Source organism: Vigna umbellata, chromosome 1 (assembly GCF_029865625.1).
Source record: "Vigna umbellata cultivar VRB3 chromosome 1, Vumbellata_1.0, whole genome shotgun sequence".
Lineage (NCBI taxonomy): Eukaryota > Viridiplantae > Streptophyta > Magnoliopsida > Fabales > Fabaceae > Vigna > Vigna umbellata.
This window is the reverse complement of record NC_142165.1, coordinates 54,986,477-54,998,492: the sequence shown is the minus strand read 5'-3', so window position 1 is coordinate 54,998,492 and position 12,016 is coordinate 54,986,477. Positions and strand designations below refer to the sequence as shown.

Genomic DNA, 12,016 nt, shown 5'->3' with positions numbered 1-12,016 from the left:
CGTCCAACTAAGCTCTCAGCTTACCTCTGTCAGATGTATATGTCAGATTTCAATTAGCCAATGTTGCTCGATAGGTTAATTCAAGACTCGAGTCAATCAATTGTTGGTCAGACATATGCTCCACCACAACTTTTTCATCTTTGGCCAGATTAAAGTCTATCTTGTGGCCAAGGAAAAAGGCAGAGCTCCAAAGGTCACCAGGGAGCGAACGAGAAGGGGTAACGGTCTTTTTACCTTTTTTACTAGCGCTACCCTTTTTAGTAGGCCGTCCACTTTTCTTTTTCTTGGGGGGATCGTAAATAATAGTGGTGTTAAGAGGCATTACCTCTGCGATTGGTTTAGGTGTTGGCTGGCGAACGGATCCAGAAGGAGTTGCAGTCTCACCAAAAGTTATTTCAGCATTAGGAAGAGGTGTAGGCGCAAAGGGTTGACATTGGTTGACCACTTGAGGTGCTCAGAGGGTGTTGGGATGATTCTCCTAGCCCAACTTCACTGGCCACCAGTTTAAACCAGTTCTTTTTTGGATTCTTTGTTGCCATTATGCCTAAGAAATTACAACAAATTCAACTTAATTATAATCACAAAGAAAATGGACTAATCAACAGAAGGTGGCACACCGAAGACCTCAAAGCTGAGGTCGCCCCATTCGAGGCAGTTCATTATTTTGTGGGAGGAGAGCTGGCAAGGCAAATTGTCCAGTACATTCAAGGTTTCGAGTTCCTCGGGTGTCATGTTAGTTTGAGGCTAGGAGGTTAATCTAATTGGATTTTGGGTCCAATAAAGGGGGAATTCAGGTTTATCATCCTCAGTGAAGAAGTGTGGTCGGCCTAAGTCGGTTATTTCTACTTTTAAAACTTGTCTTTAAACCCATTAAACGATAGGGAAAAAAGCGCGAACAAGAGCATTCCCTGGTTTAGATATTATAACAAAAGCCTGTATGTAGCCTCAACTATTGGGATGCATTTGGGAGGGCGCTGTGTTCAATGCCTTCAGTATTCCCATTTGAAAGGAACTGAACGGTACTCTTACAAACATCTCGTGAAACATATAGGTATATGCAAAAAATAAATTTTTGGGATAGTTGCCCTTCCCATGAAAGACTCTCTCGTTCTCTTTACAGTCAGATAATTTAATCAGGGGATTACATTCTAGGGTTTTAACTATATAGTTATTTTCTACCTAATCCCTTAATGATGTTTTATTGGTAAACAAAGTACTGAACTCATTCATGTCGCGAAAACCCATTCATATCCACTAATGCTAGGAAGGGTTTGAGTTGGATCTCCATCCTCTTCGTGACCCTCAACAAGGACATTCCCATAAATGAAAGCTACTTCGCCGCTTAACAAGGTTTCTTTTGTTTTTTTTGTAGAGCTTGGTTGGTTGGTAGAGGCTGACGACCCTAATGGTGTAGAGGTTGATATGTCGTTGACGTTGCCTCACCCCTCTTCTCCCAAAGATTCAGTAGATGAAGGAAAGTTTACAATGGAAGTCATGGTTATCTAAAATTTCTGCAAACTGGGTGCTTTATGGAGAAAACTTTGAAAAGTGGAACAACGTAGTGGGTTGCACATATTTATATGAGATAATCAAAACTAATAAGAGCCGTAGGATGAAATTTAATCTAAGGCTCGCAAGACGCTACAACTACCACATGAGCGGGAAACCAAAATAACCATTTAATGGATAAAGTTTTTAATCCAACGACGCAAAATTTTCATTTTAATACAGGTGCGGTTACAGTACCGAGCCTTAATACTTGTTTCTGTTATAAGCCCTATAGTTAACATTAACTTAGGTCGAATGATTAACTCGGACTTGGGGGCATATGTATGGTATGAAGAATAGCTCGAATGGGTAACGTTTGTAATCATTCGGTCTATTCCTTGTGTCAAGGGTCAAGCATATTAATATTAGGTCAGCGCTTGAGTCATTGATGTTGGGCCAACACTTAAGTCATTGATGTTGGGCCAACGTTTAAGTCATGGGTGTTGCTCCCTCCACCTCCACAGCCTTCTCCCTCCACCTCCCCAATTATCTTTAATTCCAATTATATCCTTAAAGTTAAAATTTTTTATTTTTATTATTTTAATATTTTAATATTTAAATATAAACTAATATAAATATACATTATTAAAATACATTAAAAAGATATTCAAAAATAATAAATCAAAATATTAAAATATCTAATAAAATAATAACAGAACATAAAATTAAAACAAAGCTTAAACGGATGACATCCGTTTTGCCTTAAACGGATGTTGACATCCGTTGAAGGATGTCCTCCGTTTAAGCTTTGTTTTAATTTTACGTTTTAGGGTTAAAGGATTATTGGAAGGATTATTGGAAAGATTATTGGAAGGATTATTGGAAGGATTATTGGAAGGGTTTAAGGTTTAGGGTTTAGGATTATTGGAAGGATTATGACTACGTACCTAGAGAGGAACCACGACAAGCACATTACACCACAAACGCATTGCACCACGTAGTGCACCGAAAGCAAGAGGAAGATTGCTTGATAATTCTTTTCACGATCACTGAGCTTTGCAGAAAAATATTTTACTCATACAAGGAACTACGTAGGTTATCAGTGAAATATGTTATAAATGAGTAAAATTAAAAAACAATAATTCTAAAAATAAAATTTTACTGATGGGCAAAATAGTAAAGAGGAGGTGGAGGGAGAAGGCTGTGGTGGTGGAGGGAGCAACACCCTTAAGTCATTGATATTGGGTAGCGCGTAAGTTGTTAATGTTGGGCCATAATTGGGCCAACATTCAAGATACTGTTATTTGGCCAATGGTTTAGAAAAATAAAGAGTTAATAAATTAAGAACAGAATGATTAAAGATATTGATAACTGATTACAGGACAAAGAAGGTTTTTATTGGACCTATGCTAGTCTAGAGTCCATGAAATAACTTATAAATAAAAAGTTAAGCTGCAAAGGTAAGTAAGTTTTAACTAAGTTCTAATACTTAATTGTAAGAANCGCACCTATCTTCCTCCAGCTTGTCACACTCTTTCAAAAAAAGAAAAGCAATTTTTTTGTCAATGTTTACATAGTGTAAAGGTTCTACAAAGTTATTCATCGAATATTAGTAGCCTTGTTTCTATGCAATATATAAAGTTAGTTCGTTTAAAGTCTTACGATTGTCATGTCTTGTATATTTGTATATTTTCTTAGGTATCTTGATGATCACGCACGATTTTACAGGCAAACAATAATATTAGGATTCTATTGCTCAGTCATTTACAATTATAATCAAGCATTGGACAGGGTTCCTCGTACAAGTTATCAATTTGAAGGTTCCATCTGTAAGGTATTAATTTTTATCCTTCGTGTCTTTATAATTTATTGTCTTTTATTTGTATTATTTTGTAATTGTTCATGTTTTTTCTTCCAAATATGGTTATTAGAATGAAATTATTCTTTCTTTCATGTATGGAGGTAGTATTATTATGGTTTTATTATTACAAAACCATAAGTCTTTTATTTGTTGTCTTTTAGGAATAAGAGTAGTAGGAGGGTCATTGAGAATGAACACAACACAACAAAATAACCTTAGAGGTTTTCATAAACGTTATTAAATAACCTTTATAGTGTTTTTGCGTTGTAGCGGTCTGCAAAGCCTAACGTTAAATAAACGTTAAAGTGTCACCACTTTCTTGGTTTCAGTTCATTGGCACAGAACGTTAGTATGGACCGAAGTTGGATAAATTCTAAACGAACAACCGAAGAATACGAGAGAGGAGTGGAACAATTTATTGAATTTGCTACGAGGAATGTAGCAGATAATAATGGAAGATTTTATTGTCCATGTGTGAATTGCTTGAACGAGCGGAGACTACACATTGCAGTAATACGAGAGCATGTTTTGTGTGATGGGTTCCTAAGGAGCTACACCAAGTGGACATGGCATGGTGAATTAGTAGAAGTGCCAATAGCACATGTGTCTCAAACTGAAGCAGAAGAAGTGGATTTCGTTATGCAAGATGGTTTGGAGTAAATGATTCGTGATGTTGGAGATGATGTCTTTGCACGATCACATATGTATGAAACTTTGTGTAGTAATGTAGAAATGCCTTTGTATTTAGGGTGCATTAAGTACACTAAATTGTCGGCAATATTAAAACTATTTAATGTGAAGGCAAGAAATTGGTGGAGTGATAAGAGTTTCACCAAATTGCTTGAGTTAGTGAGTGACATTCTTCCTGAAGGTAATAGGATGCCAACATCTAATTATGATGCGAAGAAGATATTATGTCCAATGGGTATGGAGTATAAAAAGATTCATGCTTATCCGAACGATTGTGTGTTGTACAGGAAGGAATATGAAAAGTTACATCACTGTCCACATTGTGGGTTATCAAGATACAAGCAAAAAGATGGTGACTTCGAAGATGATGTGAGGAAGGGTGTTCCAGCAAAGGTGTTGTGGTATCTTCCCATAATTCCAAGGTTTAAAAGATTATTTGCTAATGTCAAAGATGCAAAACTCATTAGATGGCATGTAGATGAACGTAAAAGAGATGGTCAAATAAGGCATCCAACTGATTGTAGTCAATGGCAGACAATAGATTCAATGTTTCCATATTTTGGAAATGATCCAAGAAACCTTAGACTTGGACTTGCTACAGATGGAATGAACCCGTACGGTAACTTGAGTAGTAGACATAGCTCATGGCCTGTCATGTTAGTGATCTACAACTTACCTCCTTAGTTGTGCATGAAACGTAAATACGTCATGTTATCTTTAATGGTTTCTGGTCCACGACAACCAGGAAACGACATTGATGTTTATTTAAGCTCGCTAGTTGAAGATTTGAAAATGTTGTGGGATTCGGGGAATATTGCCTATGAAAGATTTAAAATTACTTGGGTTAAAATCTCATGATTGTCATGTTTTAATGCAACAACTCCTACCAGTGGCGATTCGGGGAATATTGCCTAAGAATATTAGATATGCATTAACTAGATTATGCTTCTTTTTTAATGCCATTTGTAGTAAAGTTTTTGAGCCTGCATGGTTGGACTATTTGGAGAATGAGGCTAAAGTTATATTATGTGAGTTGGAAATGTATTTCCCTCCATCATTTTTTGATATCATGGTTCACTTGATTGTACATTTAGTAAGGGAAATTAGACTTTGTGGACCTGTGTTCTTGCGATGGATGTACCCAATTGAGCGATACATGAAGATATTGAAAGGGTATGTCAAGAACCAATATCGTCCTGAAGCATCAATTGTTGAAAGATATATTGCAGAGGAAGCTATTGAGTTTTGTACAGAATACATATCAGAAATTGAAGCTATAGGAGTACCTAAAACTCGCCACCATGGAAGAATTGCTGGTAAAGGTACTCGAAGTGAAAAAGTGGTGACATTGTCACGACATGAAGTTATCCAAGCACATTTTTATATCTTGAATAACATTGACATTGTCCAACCCTACCTAAGTGCTCACAAAGACATTATAAAGAGAGATAATCCACGGATGCCTGAGAAGTGGTTGATTAATGAGCATAACAAGACTTTCTTAAGGTGGTTCAAAGAAAAAGTTCAAATTGATAATACAAGTTGTGATACATTGAAATGGTTAGCATGTGAGCCAAACTTTGATGTCATATGTTGGAGTGGATATGATATTAATAATTGTTCATTTTATACAAAATCTGAAGATGATAAAAGTACTATGCAAAATAGTGGAGTTATGGTCGTGGCTGAATCAATGCATTTTTCTAGCTCAAAGGATAAACATCCTATTATGGCTTCAATGTGTTACTTTGGTGTAATTGAAGATATATGGATGATTGATTATACAAGTTTTAGAGTTCCTGTTTTTAAATGTAAATGGGTTGATAGTAATAATGGTGTTAAAACTAATGATTTGGGTTTTACCTTGGTTGATTTACATAAGGCCAAATATACTGATGAGCCATTCATCATGGAATCTCAAGCAAAACAAGTTTTTTATGTCAATGATCCTTCTAACAAAAGATGGTCAATTGTTCTCCAAGGAAGAACTACACATGGTAGTCATCCAAATGACGGTTCAACACTTGATATTTATGAGACACCATCTTTCTCCACAAATATACCAACATTGGATGTTGATACCGAAGTTTATGATGTCCATGCCACATGTGATGACCATCACGAAGGGTTATGGGAGAATATTCCAACATAGTGGAGAAGGTTTCTGCTTTCTTTCCCTTGGTTTGCTGTCTCACCAGCTTTTGTCCATTTTGTTACTTCTTTCTCTGTTGGAAACAAGGAATTATCCAACTTTCTATTTCTTTTTACTGTTTATGTTGTCACCAATTTATAAATGATTCATTGTATATAATTACCCCATAGCTTTATTAATTTTTCATGATTAATTGTATATAATGTGGCTAAAGGCTTTATCAGTTGTCATTTTCTGGATCAAGATTAAGCTATATCTTCCTCAGGAGTTTGCTTAATCTTTATCCCAACATCATTAAAAAATTGCTAAATTTCTTTATTTTGAGTATGATAGGCCTTCCATTTTAACAAGTATTATGTTCAAACCTGAGATATAGATAAAATTAACAACATATGAATACAAACACACTTTTTTTTATGGGCATAATCTCATACAGTCAATTTGTGGAGATAAGCTCATACATTAAGAAGGTTTTTCTAGATAATTATCAGAATTTCTATTTGTGCTTCAATATATTCAACTTTTTATGCATATCTATTTGTGGAGAGAACTTAGTTCAGTAACATAGACAAATTCTCCACCTTGGAATGAATATAAGGATTTGGATTTTATTTTTGCATGATCACGGGAACAGGCATATATCCCAAATTACTAGTTTAAAATATATAAAATAAACTTTTGGTGCATGAATTATATCATTTTTATAATATTGGTAACAGTTTGCGTCAATGGAGTATTCAATGTGCCACTTTTTCTGCTTCAATTGACCACTTTAATTGTTGTTTTGGTGTATTCAATTAAATTTCATTTTCAATTTTTTGTTAAAACAGGTTTATGGTTGATCCATCTACACCTACACCACCACAAAGTGAGGACCAAAGTCAATCGTCTACCCAACCCAAGTGTAGATGTGCGACTAGGCTAAAAGACTTGATTGTTAGTCGTAATGTTGATCAGAAATTGCCCATTCAATTTGATATGAGTACAGGAAAAGTTATTGGAGACAATCGTGCAAGATTCACTAGCTTTGTGGCCTTACTTGGTAGTAATAAGGTTAGTATTCTTATTGACAAATGGGACCATGTTCCTGAAGAAGTGAAGAACCAAATATGGCAAACTATAATGGTATGAAAGTCTTAACTTAACTTCCACAATTATTAGAAAATTTGTAAATATAACATTCATGTACCTATTATTTAGCTAACATATGACGTCCCAAACAACAACTTATTGAGAAGTAAATGGATATCATATGTTGGGCAACGGTGGAGGGGTTTTAAGACTGACCTTACTAGTCGGTATATTTATGGTAAGTTAAGTCACAAGAATCCTTGTGAGATATATCAATTCCTTGATGAGGAAACGTGGCAGGCTTTTCGGGACAAACGATTAGAACATGCCTTTCAGGTAAATTTAATGTTTTATTTATGATTTGATATTCATTTTTTCTGTTTCATAATTTGTTATTAAATCTTTATGTCACATGTTTGAAATAGGAAAAGAAAAAAGTTGCACAAGACCTACAGAAAAATAATCTCCACCCACACAAATTGTCTCGTGGGGGATATGATAGGTTAGAGGAGATTATGATCCATGAGGCCTCTTCCTTAGCTACCGATGATGGGTAAGATTTGAGTAAGATTTCTCCACCTCCATGTCATGAGAAATGGAAGAGAGCTCGCACTAAGCCATCAGGAGAATACACTTCTGAAGAAACTCGACTTGTAGCGGAGAAGATTGTTAGAAACTCATAATAAGCCTAATTTTAATTTTAATGTCTTTAGATATATTTTTTGGCATATATTCTGTAATAGATGAACTAAAACACTATTTTTTCAGGATGACTTAGTGGAGAAAAGCTCTCAAGGGTCATTCACTCAAGAAGGCCGAGATGACATATTAGCGGTTGCCATTAGACGTCCGGAGCATCCAGGATATATCCTTGGTGTTGGACAAGGGGTAGGACTCAAGCAATTCTTTGGTGGTCCTACTCGAAAGGTTACTTTAGCACAACTTAGTGAATCCGATAAAAAGGTGTTAAGAAATGAGTTTAAGAAAGAATTGTTCCCAGAATTGAGAGATGAGTTATTGTTAGAAATCAAATCAGAGATAGCATCCTTAGGATTGACTATTCAAGGTCCACCAAATGGGGCTTCCCATGTTGCTAGCACAAAGGGGAGTTGTCCTCTTCCTGAGGAATCAGGGGATGGTGTTGATGTCCCTGTTGATTGTGAATTGTATGTTGATGATCCCCACTGACATTTGGTGGCTCTAGGTAAACTGTTGAATCATTGAAATCTGTACCCACATTCCTGATATTGAATCATTTTGAAATTTGCATTTAGCCTTTGAACCACAATGTTGTCTATACTTGCAGCCTCTCTATACTTGTTGCCTCTCTATATATGTTCTAAGTAAGTCATTTATACCATTTTACTCAACAATTGTCATCTTTTTTGTATCTTAGGTAAAATATATAATTTGGGAAGCACCATCCACCACGAGGCTATTAAAGATGATATGTTGCGAGTGGTGGTTGTAGATATTAAATATTCTTCTGCTCGTGTTCCTCTACCTAGTGAGGAGGTTTAAACAGTGGGACAAGCTCCAAGAAATTTTATCATTTGGCCAGCCAGATTGGCAAAGCCAATTTTAGTAAGTATTTATATTCATATTTGCCTTAATTACTTATGTATTTGTTGTATTTGGATGCATATAATATTGGACTTATTTTGTGGTCAAATATAGGACGTTTCTAAGAATACAAACATTATTACACCTCCTCAACCACAATTGTCTCCTCTCCAACAACTTGGTGCAGCGGTAGTCACAATGGGGAATAAAACTATTGAGATAGATATGTCTCCTGAACTCACATGCAAGACTGCTACCACCACTTTATAGGTATGTCATAGGGATATTTGTGAAATTGTCATTGGTAATGATCTCCTCTCTACAACAGTTCTACAACTTTGGAATTTGTAAGTAAACCTTCACAAACCATGAAAATACTATCATATTGCATTCGTGTATTTATTTTAACATTATTTGTTGATATTGAAGGTATTTGCATCACCTCTGCATCGAGAGAAGGAATGCTACTATCTATGGATTTCTTCATCCTGTTACAATTCAAACTGTAGGAAATAAATCAGAGGAGGTGCAAAAGTACTTGATAGAAATGTTTGAAAAAGCTGGTAAAGAGGTCTATTTAACACCTTACTTGCATAAGTAAGTACATAATTTTTTAATTTTTCATGACTAGTCATAAGTAAGTACATAATTTTTTAATTTTTCATGACTAGTTTAAAAGTTTCTTATAATTAATATTATTCTAACTTGTAGGGATCATTGGAAATTGCTAGTTATTGTTCCTGATCGTTCTCTTGTAGTGCTCTTATGTTCCTTGCATAAGAAAGCTAACACATTGTCCATCAAAAATATATTAGAGGCGTACGTTTTCCTTTTTATTTTGATTCCTTCCTATATTATTATTATGTAATGGATGTGTAACTTTTGTATAGGTCTTTGGAAGAACATTTAAGGTTGCAGGGTGTTCCATCTATTTCTAGGAAGAAGATGCAAATAATCACACCTTTGTTTTGTGTTTTGTGATTGTTATTTTATGAGGAATTGGCTGTGTTGTTGGTTTTGTGAAATTTGGTTTAGCAAAATATGCAGAGCTACATGGTGCAAAGGCTAGCTAGAGTATAATCTGATATTTTGTGTCTTTGGTTTGAATGAGTCTTCATTATTTGTATTTAATTTTCAGTGTCGACGTCAATTGGACAACTATGAGTGTGAGTATTATGTAATGAAACACATGCATACCATTATTTGTACAAAATCATGAAATAAGGTATTAAAATACTAACTAAATATTTATCCAACTATTCATTACAATATTGTTTTAACTCTACTATTTTATTTGTAGATCTTTAATGAGTCATCTCTCATGAAGATGCAGACATTGAAAACAGGAACTAGGCTTCTAAGTGTTAGTCGAAACTTGGCTACACTTAAATAGTGTATGTACATTAATGTAATATTTGGATTTAATATATATTTTCATGTATAAATGATGTATTAAATATTAGACTATTTAATATTTGAAATGAATTCTATTTTGTTAGTTTGAATAAATTTGTTTATTTAAAGCTATATTGATTATAAATGGATTGGATGAGATGATAATACAGGAATATTATTATAATTTCATTGGATGTCAAATTTAATAATCAATATTTTAAAAAAAAAATATTTATTATTACGTTCCATCTATTATAACAGACAAAGAAAATTTATTATAATAAACTGCGCATATTATAAAACGTAGATAATTTTTGTATGTTATAAAAAGTCATTTTTCCACTTGTGCGTGAATTCATTAAAATTAAAAGTACGTAACACGCAACGAGGGTTATTAATTCAGGAAGAAAAACCTGTAACCTTAGCCTTTTTTTTTAACCTAATATACAAACCATTTTACAAGTATCACACTTTTTACTTAGATTACTCCTCTGCCCAAACCTGTCTAACAGAACCCACAATTACAAAACCCACAATTCCTTTCTCCTTTCTCTTCTTTTGCTTTTACAAGAACCCACATAAAACATTAATTCCTCTTCTCTTTCACTTTCACTTTCACGGATACACTACCCACTGTTTACTCACTTTTCCATTTAGATTGTTTTCTCTTATTCCTTCATTCTTTATTTTCAACTCTAAACTCTTATCCTCTAACACCCAACTATCACCAAACATTCACCATCATCTTCGTTATAACTATTTGTTTTACTTTCTCCCTCTCTCAATTCACGTGTAACCCTACATTACTTTTTCTTTGCATAATCTCTTTTGCTACACAACCCATGCTCATATTCACAAGAAAATAGTGCGCCCCTTTATCACTTGAAACCCAACTTCCTACTGCCACTATTTTTTAACACCAGAACCATATCTTCTCTCTACCTCTCCAACCAAGAAACCTGTTACTCACGTACACCCTTCTTCTCTTCTTTTTTTTTTTAAGTTTCTCACCTCTCACCCAAGAGACCTTCTCACCCTCTCACGCTCCTTCCACGTATCAAAGATTTCTATAAACATGCAGAAACCCTTCCTACTCAACTAAGATTAACCCAATCACTTACTCCTCTCATGAACCCCTTGCTTCTATGCTTACAACAACACCACACTCGGCCTCTAATCCTTACTCCTACACACACCTTATACTTCATTCCTTACCTCCCAAAACCACTTCTTTTGATCTTACCTTTCTTTACCATTTTTCTTTCACTTCTCTACCTTCATACACACACCCATCCCTGCACCCACAACTCCACCAAAACTACGTATAGCTACCTCTACTCTTATGCACTACTTCTCTTCTTTCTTCACGTCAACCCTTCTTGTTTCCTTTTCCCAAAACTTACTCATTTCAACGCCACACCCCAACTCTTCACGTTGTTAACAACATGACCTACGATCCTTGACTGCTCCCAACCCACTCGTTAACAGAAAATAAGGTCCAAAACTCCCAAGGAGTACAACAGGAAAGAAAAAGAGACTTCACGGTCTCAACAAAACATTCAACCCTCTAACCGACCCAGCACGTAAATCATTTATCACCACCTCCATGTGAAAAGAATAAAGAAACCGAAAGATTAAAACGGAAACAAAATATATAAACATACTGGAACTCAACCATCCACTCAGTTCAAACATGACCCTGACAACGATTACTTAAGCCTTTGTTCCTCACAACCCCAAACCCTACAAATACTTAACAACCATAAACATATAGATTTTCTAGTCACTCCCCTTAC

General features: G+C 35.0%; 1 protein-coding gene and 2 pseudogenes across 1 annotated transcript; all 3 read left to right on the top strand.

The window, feature by feature from the left end:
• Positions 1-3,700: 3,700 nt before the first annotated feature.
• LOC148205783 (uncharacterized) lies at positions 3,701-4,897 on the top strand (annotated as a pseudogene).
• A 13-nt stretch (positions 4,898-4,910) lies between these two features.
• LOC148205782 (uncharacterized) lies at positions 4,911-6,191 on the top strand. Its single transcript, XM_088113684.1, has one exon. It carries the CDS (start codon positions 4,911-4,913, stop codon positions 6,189-6,191), a length of 1,281 nt encoding a protein of 426 aa, XP_087969810.1.
• A 728-nt stretch (positions 6,192-6,919) lies between these two features.
• LOC148205781 (uncharacterized) lies at positions 6,920-9,806 on the top strand (annotated as a pseudogene).
• The last annotated feature ends 2,210 nt before the right edge of the window (positions 9,807-12,016 follow it).